General features: G+C 46.9%; 1 protein-coding gene across 1 annotated transcript in view; it reads right to left on the bottom strand.

Annotated features, from left to right (window-relative positions):
- The window catches only part of LOC137527407 (G-protein coupled receptor 143-like), a 75,711-nt gene extending 58,896 nt beyond the window's left edge, over positions 1–16,815 (bottom strand). Inside the window, exons 1-3 of the mRNA XM_068247919.1 lie at positions 16,642–16,815; positions 7,641–7,811; positions 909–1,003 (exon numbers count right to left, since the gene is read on the bottom strand). Of these exons, the coding sequence (XP_068104020.1) occupies positions 909–1,003; positions 7,641–7,811; positions 16,642–16,815 (440 nt within the window). The remainder of the gene's footprint in view (positions 1–908; positions 1,004–7,640; positions 7,812–16,641) is intronic.
- Positions 16,816–17,663: the final 848 nt, after the last annotated feature.

The raw sequence follows: 17,663 nt of genomic DNA, 5'->3' as shown, positions 1-17,663 counted from the left end.
TGGCCGGGGATCGCCGTCATTTGATAGGCTGAAGGCTATCCTATCCAGCGCAGGACGGATATCCGTTCTGCGCAGCTCGTAGGGGAAGAGAGAGGGAGGTAAGGGGAGGGAGCGCGCAATATCGCTGCGGAGGGGGGCTTTGAGGAGCCCCCCCCCCCCACTCGGCCATACGGAGCGGCGATCAGACGCCCCCAGCAAGTCATCCCCCTAGTGGGGAAAAAAAAGGGGGGGGGGGGGGGGGGAAGTCTGATCGCCCTGCTGTAATGACGATCTGTGCTGCGGGCTGGATACTCTGCAGACAGCCCGGTCCTTAAGTGGTTAAATGTAGTATTTCCTTTACAAAGACATTAAAAAAAAAAATCAAAAAGAAAATTAACACAATATTCAGGTAAGAAAATGTGTAGATATACAAAGAGGGTTCGAGATGAAAAACTAACTATAACAAGTAACATGTCTATATATCTTATCTAAAGTTTAGATAGTTTACACAGTAAATCTAGCTGCAAACAGCTTCAATAGAATATGATTATTTCTTCTTGTGATACGACAGCAGCTATGTTGTTTGTAAACATTACACACAGCAAGCTTATCTGCATCTTCTGCACTCAGCCTGTGAAAAAACCCAATCCCCCCTCCTCCTCCCCTCTGCCTCTGAAATCTCTGGCTAGTAATACCTCCTCCTGCCCAGACTGAGCTCCCATTAGCCATTGCTACTGTCTGAAAATGCCAAGACTCTCTGAAATGCTGTGGGTGAGGCTTGTTTCGTTTATAGGGAATTACAGTATTAAAACAAAAAACAAAAAAAAGTATTTGGCTTGAGAAATGCCCTATAAACAATAGGAAAGGAACAATTATGCAATGAGTAAAAGTTCCTCTCAGATCCACTTAACCATATGAACTTTGATTACCTTGCTGTGGGGTTTGGACGGAACAGCTGACAGATCTCCAGGGAATAACAAAAAAATGCCCAAAATAGTACAGCACAAAAGTAGTGAATCCATGTCTGGAGAAGAAAAAAAAAAAAAAAAAAAAAAAGATAAGTATAACTGTTGTCCATTCATGAAAACTCTTAAGGTGGGTACACACGTCAGATAAAAGTCTTTGGAAAATGAAAGATCACAGACCAATTTTACCCCCTTCCATGTAGTATGAGGGCACACTCTACACAGTCTAGTCTATGGAGCTGAACTCCTCATCAGATAAAAATCTTTGCAAGATGCTGGACACAAAGATGCTGTACACATGCAACAGATCAGTATCTGCAAAAGATCTGTTCCTGCAAAAGAGCCATTCCTGCAAAATGCATTCATAGTCTATGATATCTGCAAATCTCGTACACACCTTGTTTAATGGACAATTATCTGCAGATCAGATCCACCAGGATGGATCTTCAGATCTGCAGATGATTGTCTGATCTGCAGATGAATGTCCGTTAAACAAGGTGTGTATAGACTATCAATGCATAGACAGGGAACACACTTGTTTATTTTCGTACGCGTTTTCTGCACAGAAAAACTAAGAACTCATTTGAATCAATGGGCTAGTTAACACTTGATGCATTTTTCGCGTGCAGAAAAAAAACTGACATTCTGCATGATGATTTTACACATTTTGCCAGTTTTCTCTATCAATTACATGAGCTGCTGCTTGGGAGCAGATTTCAGAGCGATTCTAGGTATGTTTAGAGAGGTTTTCTAAACATATCTAGCGGTTTTGCGTGCGTTTTTGTGTAGCAGATTACACATATTGTTACAGTAAAAGCTGTTACAGAACAGCTACTGTAACAAAAATGCCTGGCAAACCGCTCTGAACTAGCGTTTTTCAGAGCGGTTTGCGGTTTTCCTATACTTTACATTGAGGACGAAACGCTTCCGAAAACCGCAAACGCGCAGCAGGAGGCGCGTTTGCGGCTTGGCAAAAAACGCAAACCGCCGGTGTGCACCATCCTATTGCAATACATTAGACAAGCGTTTTTAGAGGCGGATGCGGCCGGCGGATCGCTCCAAAAACCGCTCGGTGTGCACTGGGCCTTAGGCTACTTTGACACATACCACATCGTGTCTCAGTACACTACCCGCAGTGTGATGCGAAGCAGTGGAAGTGGTCACGAGGACGCAGAGGTGACGCAGACTCTGCCGTCCATTGCTGAGCTGTACCGCACAGCTCCCAACTGTCCCTCTTTTGGAGGGACAGTCCCTCTTTGGGAGCCATGTCCCACTGTCCCTCATCTGTCCCTCTTTCAGGACTTTGTCCCTCTTTCTATGTAAATATATGTATTTTTCTACAAAAAAAGTGTTTTTTATTGAAAATGAACTAGGATAGAAAGGACCAGTGTGGTTTGAATTATAAAGCAACATTTTTCTTATGAAATCTTTATGGTATGCGTGACTAGGGGCATGGTGGGCCGTGATCAGGGGTGTGGCAGGGGCATGGTTTAAGTGTCCCTCTTTCTCATCTCAAAAAGTTGGGAGGCATGTGTACCGCATGATAAGCATTTGCATTGCAATCTATGACACCACAACAATCTATTTAAATTGTGGCGGTGCGGCATACATGTGCCAATCAACTGAAAACAGTGCTGTATTTCCTGTCCAGCAGGGAACATGTCACTGTTCAGGGAGGTGTGGGGGGTGCAGAGCTATGCATATTACCCTATCAGCAATCACCACAGGGTAATGTGCAAAGGGCAATGGTGAGGTGCGATTGTCCTGGCCCTGGGCTCCACCGCCGCAGAACAATCACATCATCATTCCATATGTGAAACCAGCCTAAGGCTAAGTTAATAGTGGGGCATTATGGTACAATGTAACAGCTTACTTAACGAGCCGTTGCCATACTGCAATTGTAGGCCAATGCGACATTCAGGACTCATTCACGCCTAAAAACAAAAACGCAAACATTTTGCATTTTTGTGCCCTGATTTTTCCCCTTCCCGGTGCTCCACTGCCCACTGTGTTTTTTTGAAAAAAATCGCTTTTCTAAGTGCTTTGCCAGAGCGGTTTTAAGATTCACTCCTTAACGTAAGTCAGGAAGTGAACGCTTTCACCCGGAAAAGAATACAATGTATTTATTCTAAAAAACGTGAATACAATCGCAGCAGAAAGTGGTTTTGTGAGCGTTTAGCGCTCTTACTTTACCTTCCATTATAGCAAAAACGCCCCAAAAATGGTACAGGCACCGTTTTGCTGAATGGACAGAGCACGAGCTGCGCGGATATGAAGTTTCTCAGAGATTAATTGCACAAGCGTCTTGTGGGCGATGTTAAAAATCGCCTGCGCTTGAAAAAGGCCGAAAAAAAATGTCCCTAGTGTGAACGAGCCCTCAGAGTCCATCCGAAGTGATGCGATCTAATGGACTTTAGTATTTCAACACAGAGGCATGCAGCACATTAATGTATGTTAAAAGTGGCAGTGAAGCATATTTTCATTGTCTGTATGCCACCCAGCATATACTGTACATAATGTGTGATGCCACTTTTCCCCTAAGCTGGGTTTCTGCACCCCACTGTGAACTTCGCCTAAGATTCAATTACAAGTTATTTATACAATACAAATGCACACAGTTTTTGTATTTAAAAAAAACAAAACACACTACCTGATATAGCGAAATAGCGAAACTAACCACTTGATGACCCAGCCTTTACCCCCCCCCCCCCCTTAAGGACCAGCGCTGTATTAGCTGATCTGTGTTGGGTGGGCTCTACAGCCCCCAGCACAGATCAAACACCAGGCAGAGCGACCAGATCACCCCCCTTTTTTCCCCACTATGGGGATGATGTGCTGAGGGGGTCTGATCGCTCCTGCCTGCGTGTGGCTGGCGGGGGGTGCACCTCAAAGCCCCCTCCACCGCAGGATTCCCCCCTCTCCCTCTCCTCCCTCCCTTCCCCGGAGATCCGAGGCTGCACAGGAACGGATCTGTCCTGTGCAGCCTCTAACAGGCTCCTGCCTGTCATGTGACAGCGATCCCCGGCCGCTGATTGGCCAGGGATCGCTGATCCAGTACAACGCTGCTACTGTTAGCAACGTTGTACAAATGTAAACAAAGTGGAATATTTCCGCTTGTGTTTACATTTAGCCTGCGAGCCGCGATCGGCGGCCTGCAGGCTATTCACGGAGCCCCCCGCCGTGAATTGACAGGAAGCAGCCGCTCGCGCAAGCGGCTGCTGCTTCCTGATTAATTAGCCTGCGTCTCTGGTCCTGCAGCTGCCACTTTGCCGACACGCGGTATGAGTGTGCGGTCGGCAAGTGGTTAAACCTAAACCAGTAGTTTATAGGCAATTCAAACTGCAGCCTTGTTTCCAGGTTAGGTCACCACGCCAACAGTCTGATTTACTGAGACTCCAGACACACAATTTTACCACTGCCATGTAGTATATGAGAGCCAACAGAATTTGTAGAAGTAGGTAGGCTCTTCTGCTACATGGAAGTGGTAAAATTGGCCAGTCATCTGCAGATTAAAAATTGGATGTGTGTAAAGACCTTAAAGGACAACTGAAGTGAGAAGAATATGGAGGCTGCCATATTTATTTTCTTCTAAACCAATACCAGTTGCGTGGCAGCCTTGCACATCTATTTGGTTGCAGTAGTGTCTGAATAACACCAGAAACAAGCATGCGGCTAATCTTGTTTGATCTGACAATTTTAGAAACACCTGGTCTGCTGCATGCTTGTTCAGGGTCTATGGCTAAAAGTATTAGTGCCAGAGGATCAGAGGGATGCCAGGCAACTGGCATTGCTTAAAAGGAAATAAATATGGCAGCCTTCATGTACCTCTCACTTCAGTTGTCCTTTAAAAAGTCTCCAAGCATCTCTTGTGACAGTATAAGTGAGGAAAGAATCTGAGTCTGGATTTTTAATTTCAATTTTTTTGCTATTAAAATGGTTAGCAATTGCCATGCTCGGTCTGGGTTGAAAACATATCATTGCAGGTGCCTGAATGAGACTGCAGCCACAACAATGGCTCATTTTCAAATATTCACTAGATTTCAATATACGTAAGGGGAGAATCCCTCACCTGGGGCTCCCCCTCCAGCTATTTTCGCTACATTTAATTAAGCCAGCAGCAAACGGGAAAGCAATTACCTTACTTCCTTACTTGCGTTTAACCGCTCGCTGCATCACTTCTTGCAATGCCGCCCACTACTACCCCTCTAGCTCGTCAGCCCACCCACGGCCAGGCGGGCGCTTCCCCCCCACTTCCACCGCCTGAGGAACCTGCCTCACCCTGCCTCAAGCGCGGCCAGGGACTAAGAAAGGGAGCTTAGAAATGTCAAACTGTAAGCCCAGAGGAGTGATATATGCCCTCAGAATTCAGCAACACATGTTGAATATAAAATTAGAACAAAGATAAAAATAAACATTAAAAACTCCCCTCTGTTGAAATTTTTTTGGGAGGGTTATGGTGGATCTACAAGAGGTCTGAGAGTATATGGTCTTAACGGGTCAAAACCCAATAGTAAGGATGACTCCATAGTGGGGAAAACTACTACAAATGAATCAAAGTGGATTTTGAATCTACAATCCCGGTAACCTGGATATCCGAACTTTTTTATGCTATCCAATTCAAATTCAGATTCCGGATTTAAAAAAAAATCCAGATAACTAGCTGCGTATATTTGGACGCATATCATGGATATCCGCGGATATTGCAGATATCCGGATCCGAAACCGTTTCACCGTTTCTCTCTCTTTCCTCCTCCCTTGTTTTGTCTCGTTTTCCAGGAATTTGTAGAATTTGTAGGATGTCAAAAGCAAGCTCACATACATTGGCCAGGAATAGAACCCAGGTCAACTGCTTGGAAGGCAGCTATGCTCACCACTATACCACCAACACTACATGCTGAATTTGAAGTCTGGAAGATTCCAGGGCAAGGGTGGGAAGGATGAAAAGCTAGGTGGCCATGCAACCATTCCTGCTAACCTAAAGCTTACTTGTGTCTTACAACACATTGGCTTAAAGGGACACTTAAGTCTAACAAAAAAAAAAATGAGTTTTACTCACCTGGGGCTTCCAATAGCCCCCTGCAGCTGTCCGGTGCCCTCGCCGTCTCCCTCTGATCCTCCTGGCCCCGCCGGCAGCCACTTCCTGTTTCGGTGACAGGAGCTGACAGGCTGGGGACGCGAGTGATTCTTCGCGTTCCTGGCCACAATAGCGCCATCTATGCTGCTATAGCATATATCATATACCATATAGCAGCATAGAGGGTGCTAATGTGTCTGGGAACGCGAAGAATCACTCGCGTCCCCAGCCTGTCAGCTCCTGTCACCGAAACAGGAAGTGGCTGCCGGCGGGGCCAGGAGGATCGGAGGGAGACGGCGAGGGTACTGGACAGCTGCAGGGGGCTATTGGAAACCGTAGGTGAGTAAAAGTCTTTTTTGTTTGACTTAAGTGTCCCTTTAAGACTTTACCAAATCCAATGCTCCAATATGGGGAAGCTTCTCTGTTTGCTGTTTTTTAAGTGTGGTGTCACAGTTCACTCATCTCTTCAACTACAAGTAAGGCCCAGGAGTAGTCGTAGCTACCATAATTTCTATGTTACGGCAGGGCCCTTATTACACTTTCTCTTACAGGGCTATGGAAACCGTTTTGCCCATGTGATAAAGCAAGGTGCAAAAATGAAATCATGCCGAGCAGAGGATGGTTTTGATCCATCAACCTCTGGGTTATGGGCCCAGCACACTCCCACTGCACCACTCTGCTTACATTTGTATACAATCTTCAAGTTTAATAAGGGTACATTAGTTGAAATAGTTACACTACAATCTATGTTACAGCAAGGCTCTAATGACAATTTTTTCTTAAGGGGCTATGGCCGCCGATTGGCCCATGTGGTAAAGCAAGGTGTAAAAAACAAAGTACACCTAGCAGAGGATGGTTTGATCCATCAACCTCTGGGTTATGGGCTCAGCACGCTTCCGCGGCACCACTGGGATATCTGGGTATCCGGATCCGAATCTATCCGGATTTTAAAAAATTGGTATCCGAGCACCCCTGTTCCTAATGCACATATGCCATCTGTCCTTAGCTGCCGACACTGTATTCTGCTGCCTTCATTACTTTTACCATTGTTTACCAGGCGGTATCCAGCGTTATTTATCCCTGTCCACGTATATCATGGTTTTCTGTACATTTCCTGGTTACTGAAACACGAGATGGTCACTTCTGGTTTGGAGATGATGGCTTTGACATCAGTTATGGTTTTGGCGTTTTCCCCGAGCCACTCCACCATTTATATAGACACCATTATGACGTCTCTTGACCCACCATGCAGCTACAGGAAGAGGGTTTTAACACCTGTAATACATGTGGGGCATTTGAAGGGGTTTGCCTGGTCTCCTTCCTGATGCTTTGGACAATGACCACTAGTACCCAGTCTGATTCAGTGTAGTATACACTATGCACACTCCTTTTTCCCCTTACCAGTACAATTACATGCTGTTCCATTGCATTAGTACCATATCAGCCAGCACTTTATATTGTCATTAGATCTTGTGATGTCATGGGTTTCCCACTCAGACATTTGTTATTGAGTTATTGTACCACCTAAATAATCCAGTAATTTGCCACATGTACAATATACAGGGAAAGCTCACAGGCGCCAGCCGCGAGAAAGGGGAGAAGGTTGGTGTGATTACACTTACTGAGATGACAATGCAGAGGATATGAGAACCCCAATATGCCTGATTGGTCAGAAAGTCAGGAACACTGAGCCAGACGACTGAATTCACCAGTAAACCTGAGGAAACAACAATATAGATCAAAACATTTAAAGCATCAATTTGTAAAGTCAAGAGTACCACAATTAAGAGGTACTGTACTGAAAATAACGTAAGCAATAAAATTGCTTTTTTTTTGACAGATAGATAGCTAGATAGATAGATACACACACACACACACACACACATATACATACATACATACACACACACACACACACACACACACACACACACACACACACACACGCTGCCCATAATTATTCATACCCCTGGCAAGTTTTGACTTAAACTTAAAGGGATACAGTAGAGGGGGGGGGGGGGGGGGCAAATGAGTTTAAGTTACCCGGGTTCACTTCTGGAATTTCAGACTTTAAAGTCTGAAAACCACTGCACCTGCGTTGCCGTGTCCTCACTTCCCCTGATGTCACCAGGAGCGCACGGCGCAGGCAGACCATACTGGGCCTGCTCAGTACGCTCCTGGTGCCATCAGCAGGAGCGAGGATACGGCAACGCAGGCGCAGTGGTTTTCAGACTTTAACCTCCTGAGCGGTATGGACGAGCTCAGCTCGTCCATCACCGCTGGAGGCTGCCGCTCAGGCCCTGCTGGGCCGATTTTTATCAAATAAAGTGCAGCACACGCAGCCGGCACTTTGCCAGCCGCGTGTGCTGCCTGATCGCCGCCGCTCTGCGGCGATTCGCCGCGAGCAGCGGCGAAAGAGGGCCCCCCTAGCCGCCTGAGCCCTGCGCAGCCGGAACAAAAAGTTCCGGCCAGCGCTAAGGGCTGGATCGGAGGCGGCTGACGTCAGGACGTCGGCTGACGTCCATGACGTCACTCCGCTCGTCGCCATGGCGACGATCTAAGCAAAACAAGGAAGGCCGCTCATTGCGGCCTTCCTTGTTTATTATGGGCGCCGGAGGCGATCGGAAGAACGCCTCCGGAGCGCCCTCTAGTGGGCTTTCATGCAGCCAACTTTCAGTTGGCTGCATGAAATAGTTTTTTTTTAATTAAAAAAAACCCCTCCCGCAGCCTCCCTGGCGATCTCAATAGAACGCCGAGGAGGTTAAAGTCTGAAATTCCAGAAGTGAACCAGAGGAGGGGGCCGGAGCATTGGGGAGTGGCTGCGCGGGCACAGGATGTCTGTGGGGGACCATTAGAAGCCCCGGGTAACTTCAACTCATTTTCCCCTGACCCCCCTTCAGTGTCCCTTTAAAGCTACTTTTATTCAACCAGCAAGTAGTTTTTTTGAGGGGAAATGACATAGGTGTCTCCCAAAAGATAATACGACAATGTTCAAGAGTCATTATTGTGGGAAAAAAAATTCTCAGCTTTTATTTACATTTGAGCAATAATCTCAATCAATAGAAAATCCTTTAATGGCTATTACAGCAATCAAACGCTTCCTAAAATTGCTGACTAGCTTTTTTGCATTTCTCCACAGGTATTTTTGCCCATTCATCTTTAAAGAGAATCTGTATTGTTAAAAATCGCACAAAATAAACATACCAGTGCGTTAGGGGACATCTCCTATTACCCACAATTTCGCTGCTCCCCGCCGCATTAAAAGTGGTTAAAAACAGTTTTAAAAAGTTTGTTTATAAACAAACAAAATGGCCACCAAAACAGGAAGTAGGTTGATGTACACAGTATGTCCACACATAGAAAATACATCCATACACAAGCAGGCTGTATACAGCCTTCCTTTTTAATCTCAAGAGATAATTTGTGTGTTTCTTTCCCCCTGCAGCTATCTTCCACTGAATTGTCAGGCTGTTTCTTCCTGCAGAGTGCAGACAGCTGTGCCTGTATGTAATTCCTCAGTATGTGAAAGCCCAGCCATCTCAGAGGAGGATTTATCCAGCTTGTAAAAGATAATAGAGCAGAGAGAAGCTGCACTAATCTAAATAACACACAGGCAGTGTGCATAGAGGGGCCAGGAGGGGGGAGATGCACCACAGAACCACAACACTGAAGAACTTGGCAGCCTTCCAGACACAGGCCGACAAGTCTGACAGGAGAGAGATAAGTTGATTTATTACAGAGATGGCGATAGTAGAACGTGCTGCAGTAAGCCAAAACACATTAGAATAGATTTTGGAACTTGTAGGATGGAAGAAAACCGGATGAAATTTTTGTTACGGAGTCTCTTTAAAGAGACTCCGTAACAAAAATTGCATCCTGTTTTTTATCATCCTACAAGTTCCAAAAGCTATTCTAATGTGTTCTGGCTTACTGCAGCACTTTGTACTATCACAGTCTCTGTAATAAATCAATGTATCTTTCCCTTGTCAGACTTGTCAGCCTGTGTCTGGAAGGCTGCCAAGTTCTTCAGTGTTGTGGTTCTGCTATGCACTCCCCCCTCAGGGGGGAAAGAAACACACAAATGATCTCTTGAGATTCAAAAGGAAGGCTGTATACAGCCTGCTTGTGTATGGATGTATCTTCTATGTGTGGACATACTGTACATCAACCTACTTCCTGTTTTGGTGGCCATTTTGTTTGTTTATAAACAAACTTTTTAAAACTGTTTTTAACCACTTTTAATGCGGCGGGGAGCGGCGAAATTGTGACAGAGGGGAATAGGAGATGTCCCCTAACGCACTGGTATGTTTACTTTTGTGCGATTTTAACAATACAGATTCTCTTTAAGGCTGGTTTCACAGTGGGACGTTACAGGCGCACGTTAGTGCAGCCTGTAACGCACCCCACCGCACAGCAATGAAAAATCAATGCGCCGTGCACAGTGCCCACGTTGCGTTACACAGTAACGCTGCGCCATCACACAACGTACTGCATGCAGTACTTTGTAAGCGGCAGAGCCGCGTTAGACCGCTTGGACATGCGCAGTAGAGCGGCCAGGCACATGGCTAATTAATATTCACTGCACTCAGTGACGTGCAGTGTTTACTTCCTGGAGCGGCCGCTCTGTGCGGCGATTGGCCGGGCGGGACCACGTGATGCCGCATGCGTCCAAGAGTGAGCATCACGGCATCACGGACGCCAGAGTGAGCTGCACAACGCGGCTCACTCTGACGTCCACATTAGAGAGCACCAGGCGTTGCGTTAGGGGCACGTTATGCGACCATAACGTCCCCTAAAACGCAACGTCCTGGTGTGAAACTAGCCTAACAGTGAGCTTCTACTATAATCTTGCAGGTTGGAGGTTCTTCTTGACCTCACCATGATCTTTAGCTCCCTCCACATATTCTTAATTGGATTCAAGTCAGGACTCTGGCTGGGCCACTCCAAAACATTAATCTTGTTGTCTGCTAACCATTTCTTCACCACTTTTGCTGTTTGTTTTAGGTCATTGTTATGCTGAAATGTCCACTGGTGCCCAAGCAGGCACGTGCAGAGGGGGGTGCTCTGGGTGCCCAGGCACCCCCTCTTTTAAAAAAAACTTCAAAAAAGGCCCCTCTCGCGGGGCAAAATAAGCTCTGCCCCTGATCGCAATAAGCCCCGCCCACCCGCGGGAAGCTCCGCCCCCTGCCTGGGACACTTTGAAGTGAAGAGGCCCAGGCAGGAATCCTAGTGTGGCATACTGACCTCTCCCTCCACCTAGGACCCATACTGACTTCTACCTCCCCCAGCACCCATAGTGACCTCTCCCTCCACCTAGTACCCACAGTGACCACTCCCTCCCCTAGCACCCACAGTGACCTCTCCATCCACCTAGCACCCACAGTGACTTCTCCCTCCACCTAGGACCCATACTGACCTTTCCCTCCCCAGTACCCACAGTGATATCTCCCATCACCTAGCACCCACAGTGACCTCTCCCTCCACCTAGCACCCACAGTGACCTCTCCCTTACTCAGCACCCACAGTGACCTTTCCCTCCATCTAGCACCCACAGTGACCTCTCCCTCCACCTAGCACCCACAGTAACCTCTCCCTCCCCCAGCACCCACAGTGACCTCTCCCTCCCCAGCTCTAGCAGTGATCCTGCCTACCCCAGCACCCACACTGACCTATCCCTCCTCTAGCACCCACAGTGATCTTTCCCTCCCCCAGTGGCTACCCACCTTTCCCCTGCAGCACCCACAGGGACCTCCCATCCCAAAAGCAGCACCTACAGTGATCTCTCCCATTGCAAGTGCCCACAGGGGCCTCTCCCAACACCCAGCATCCACTCCCTCCTCCATTAACTACACTGACTATCCAGGCACCCACAGTCACCTCCCCTTCCTCCAGCACCCATATTGATCTCTTCCTTCCACAGCACCAGCAGTGAATTACTCTTCCCCCAGCACCCACACTGACCTCTACCTCCCTTAGCAGCAAGCAACTATGCCATTCACAGCAGCACCCATAGTGACCTCCCCCTCTACCTCCCCCAAGACCCACAGTGACCTCCCCCAAAGGACCTACAGTGACCTCCCTTTCCTCCAGCACTCATACTGACCTCTACCTTCCTCAGCACCCACAGTTACTCCCCCCAGCACCCACAGTGACCTACCCTTCCCCCAGTACCCACACTGAGCTCTACCTCCCCCAGCAACCACACTAACCTCTACCTCCCATAGCAGCAACTATGCCATTCATAGCAGTACCCACAGTGATCTCCTACCCCCTGCACCCACAACAATTCCACCAATGTTCAGCACCCACATTACACTCAACCAGTAACCCCCACTATAGCAAGCACCCAGTACCTGCACCCTGCACCAAATACTCACATCTGGCCTCAATATGACACTTTGTACTTGCATCAAACAGCCACATGACACCCAGTACCTGCACCCCTTCACCCTACAGCTGGCACCCAGTACTCACACCCACATGACACAGTACTTGCACCCAGCCCCAACATGGCACTCACTACTCACACCTGCACACCGCCTTCACATGGCACCCACTATCTGCACTCACATAACTAGTACTAGCACCCAAAGTACCTGCACTCAGAACCCACAGAACACACAATGCCCACCCATAGCTAGCACCCAGTGCAGGCATGGCACCAAGTATTCGCACCTATGATACCCAGTACCTGCACCCAACACCCACATGCTTCATCTGCAGTAGTTCCAGTTGCACTAAGCCTCCACTTAGTGCCCAGTACAAACACCAAGCACTCACATATGACATCCAGTACTTGCACCCAGGACTCACAAGGGACTGAGTACCTGCAATCAACACCTACATGATAGTTGATACACACCCATACAGCCAGAATCCACATGACACCCTGTGTCAGCACCCAGTACCCACATGGCACCCGGCATCTGCCTTTAGCACCCACATGACAACAAATACCCCACTATCCAGCATCCATCACCCATATGTCACCATGTACTCACTCCCAGTACCCACTTGGCACTCAGTATTGGCACCTAAGACCCACATACCCTCATAATCAACACCCACATGGCACAGTACTCACACGTCACCAAGTTCCAAAGCCATTATATGCACCCAGTACCCATCTATGGCCAGCACCCAAATAGCACCCAGTACCCATCCTTGGTCCGAACCCATGTGAGACTCAGTACTCTCCCATGGCACACATCCAGACCACACATGGCACTCCCTACTAACATGTCCAACACTCACATGTCTCCCTGTACCAATTAACACTCACATGGCACCCACTATTGTTTATCACCATCTGGCACTCATTCAGCACCCAATACTGCATAGCACCCACTGCAAATAAACACCCAATACAAACTGGACCTTGGTGCCCACAGCAGCTTGACACAGACTGTACTTTGGCATCTCGACACCCACTGCAACTTAGCACAAAGTGAACCTTTGCATCTTACCACCCACTGTATCTGGGCACCCGCTGCACCTTGGCACTTACTGCAGTTTTGCATCTACTAATGCTTAGCAACCACTGCGTATTGGTAACCCCTTCTTCTTTGCCTGAAAAGAGGCTTGGATGCTGATCAAGAGGGACAGAGGTCCCAGTAATGAAAGGTGAGTCTGTGCCTCCACTGTGGGCTCCACTGTGCCCACTCTAACCTACTAACAGTGGGCACCTACCACTGGTGATTTGAGGGTGGTGGTGCCAAAAGAGTTGGTTGAAAGGAGACACAAAGTCTGGTGTGCGTGCGTGTGTGTGTCTGTGTGTGTCTGTGTGTGTCTGTGTGTGTCTGTGTGTGTCTGTGTGTGTCTGTGTGTGTCTGTGTGTGTCTGTGTGTGTCTGTGTGTGTCTGTGTGTGTCTGTGTGTGTCTGTGTGTGTCTGTGTGTGTCTGTGTGTGTCTGTGTGTGTCTGTGTGTGTCTGTGTGTGTCTGTGTGTGTCTGTGTGTGTCTGTGTGTGTCTGTGTGTGTCTGTGTGTGTCTGTGTGTGTCTGTGTGTGTCTGTGTGTGTCTGTGTGTGTCTGTGTGTGTCTGTGTGTGACTGTGTGTGACTGTGTGTGACTGTGTGAGTGTGTGTGTGTGTGTGTGTGTGTGTGTGTGTGTGTTAAAACTGCCTTCTGCTTTTTAGAGAGGGGATATTACATACACAATTTAGCATGATTTATCAATTTCAAATTTGAGCACCACCCCTGTGAGGATCCTCTGCATGGCCCTGCCCCTTCCTGCAGCACCCACACTGACCTCTACTTTTCCAAGCACCCACCCCTTCCCCTCATAGCTGGCACCCAGTACTCACGCTCACATGACGCCAAGTATCAGCACCCTGGCCTAAAATTGCACCCAGTACTCACACCTGCACACAGCTTTCACATGGCCCCCACTATCTGCACCAAGCACCCACTTAACTCGTACCCGCACCTAAAGTACCTGCATTCAAAACCCATGTGATAACCAAAGCCCACCCATAGCCAGTACCCAGTACAGGCATGGTGCCAAGTATTCGCACCCATGTCACATTCAGTACCTGTACCCAGCACCCACATGACTTCCAGTACATGCACCCAGATCTTACATGGCACTAAGTACTTGCAATCAACACCCGCATCACACTCGATACCCAACTGTAGCCAGAACCCACATGACACTCTGTGCTCACACTCAGAACCCACATCGCACCCAGTATCTGCATTCAGCACCCACATGACAACCAATACCCCCATAGCCAGAAACGAGGAGGGGGGCATGCAGGGGAAGACGTTGCCAGGCCGCTTTTTTAAATTTGAGCACCCCCCACTTAAGGACCCTCTGCACGGCCCTGTGCCCAAGGCTAAGTTTCTATGCAGACTGTCTGATGTGGTCATTGAGAATCCTCGTGTATTGCTATTTTTTCATGGTGCCCTTTACGGTGATTAGGTTCCCTGGTCCATTGGCTGAAAAACACCCCCAAAGCCAGAGGCGGACTGACAACTCATGGGGCCCCTGGGCAATAGGAGATTGTAGGGCCCCATACCAGTGTTGCCAACCTTTCAGGTTATTTTTTACTGAGAAAGATATAAAAAAAAAAAAAAAAAAAAAAAAAAAAAAAAAAATTTACTGACAAGGGATATTTTTTTACTGATAATAACCTCTGCGTGGCGAGCCAGAAAATGGGCATGGTCACCCAACAGAATGTGGGCGTGGTCATATGTGGGGCCAAATATACATGACCATAGCGGTGTAAAAGGTCTGACGGGGAAGTTTGAGCTCTGCCATAGTGTTTCCCCCCAAAATACATGTAATCTGACAGCATTTCACCAAAAATACACAGCAAAATAGTCGTAATCTGGCAGCAGCGGTTCCCCCAACATATATAGCGGGATGCAAAAGTTTGGGTAACCTTGTTAATCACCGTGATTTTTCCGGTATAAAATCGTTGGTTGTTACGATAAAAAATGTCAGTTAAATATATCATATAGGAGACACACACACACTGATATTTCAGAAGTTAAATTAAGTTTATTGGGATTTACAGAAAGTGTGCAATAATTGTTTAAAGAGACTCTGTAACAAATTTTTCAGCCTTAGTTCTTCTATCCTATAAGTTCCTATGCCTTTTCTAATCTGCTCTGGCTTACTGCAGTCTTTCCTAACTGCACTGTCTCTGTAATAAATCAATGTATCTTTCCTCTGTCCTGTTTGTCGGGCTAAGGCTTGATTGTGTGGAATTTGCAGGGCTGCTTGTGATTGGTAGAAGCGGTACACACCCTCTGCAGGCCCCCTGCACACTATGAATGACTCACACACTATGCTTAGCTGAGCCTATTAGAAGCTGGTTAGTTTGTTTGTAAACACTGCCTAAAACTGTTAATTACAAGCAGAGAGTGTCAGAAACAGCACAGAGGGGCACAGGAGAAAATAATGAATAGAATGTTATGCTTTTTATTGTAAGAATATTAGAGTACAGATTCTCTTTAAAATAAAATTAGGCAGGTGCATACATTTGGGCACCACAAAAAAGAAATGAAATCCATATTTAGTAGATCCTCCTTTTGCAGAAATTACAGCCTCTAAATGCTTCCTGTAGGTTCCAATGAGAGTCTGGATTCTGGGTGAAGGTATTTTGGACCATTCCTCTTTACAAAACATCTCTAGTTCATTCAGGTTTGATGGCTTCCGAGCACGAAAAGCTCTAACTCACACCACAGATTTTCAGTTATATTTTGGTCTGGGGACAGAGATGGCCCTTCCAGAACGATGTACTTGTTCCTCTGCACGAATTCCTTAGAGGTTTTTGAGCAGTGTTTAGGGTCGTTGTCTTGTTGAAAGATCCAGCCCTGGCGCAGCTTCAGCTTTGTCACTGATTCCTGGACATTGGTCTCCAGAATCTGCTGATACTAAGTGGAATCCATGCATCCCTCAACTTTGACAAGATTCCCAGTCCCTGCACTAGCCACACAGCACCACTGCAAGATGGAACCACCGCCATATTTTTACTGTAGGTAGCAGGTGTTTTTCTTGGAATGCTGTGTTCTTTTTCCTCCATGCATTATGCCCAAATAACTAAATTTTTGTTTCATCAGTCCACAGCACCTTATTCCAAAATGAAGCTTGCTTGTCCAAATGTGCTTTAACATACCTCAAGCGGCTTAGTTTGTGCCGTGGGTGGAGAAAAGGCTTCCTCTGCATACAGCATCTCCTTGTGTAAAGTGCGCTGAATGGTTAAGCGATGCACAGTGACTCCATCTGCAGCAAGATGACATTGTAGGTCTTTGGTGCTGGTCCGTGGGTTGACACTGTTCCCACCATTCATCGCTTCAGTTTTTCTGAGATTTTTCTTGGTCTGCCACTTCGAGCCTCAACTTGAACTGAGCCTGTAGTCTTCCATTTCCTCAATATGTTCCTAACTGTGGAAACAGACAGCTGAAATCTCTGAGACAGCTTTCTGTAACCTTCCCCTAAACCATGATGGTGAAAAATCTTTGTCATCAGGTAATTTGAGAGTTGTTTTGAGACCACCATGTTGCTACTCTTCAGAGAAATTTAACAGAGGAGGGAAACTTACAATTTGCCCCCTTACTCTTTCTCATAATTTGATTTACCTGTGTATGTAGGTCAGGGGTCACTGACCTTACCAAGCAAATTTGAGTTCCAATACTTAAGGCTCATACACACATCAGACCATAGTCTTTGGAAAATGAAAGATCACAGACCAATTGTACCCCCTTCCATGTAGTATGAGAGCCATACCCACACAGTCTATTCTATGGAGCTGAACTCCCTATCAGATAGAAATCTTTGCAAGACGCCTCACACAAAAGATGCTGTAGACATTCAAAAGATCAGTATCTGCACAAGATACGTTCCTGCAAAATGCATTCATAGTCTATGAGATCTGCAGATCATCATACACACCTTGTTTAACAGACATTCATCTGCAGATCAGATCCACCAGGATGGATTTTCAGATCTGCAGATGAATGTCAGTTAAACAAGGTGTGTATGATGATCTTCAGATCTCAGACTATGAATGCAATTTGCAGGAACGAATCTTTGGCAGGAACAGATCTTTTGCAGATACTGGTCTTTTGTGTCTGTACAGCATCTGTGTGAGAAGCATCCTGCAAAGATTTTATCTGATGGGGAGTTCAGCTCCATAGA

This window comes from Hyperolius riggenbachi, chromosome 8 (assembly GCF_040937935.1).
Source record: "Hyperolius riggenbachi isolate aHypRig1 chromosome 8, aHypRig1.pri, whole genome shotgun sequence".
NCBI lineage: Eukaryota > Metazoa > Chordata > Amphibia > Anura > Hyperoliidae > Hyperolius > Hyperolius riggenbachi.
This window is presented reverse-complemented; position numbering and strand designations above follow the sequence as displayed.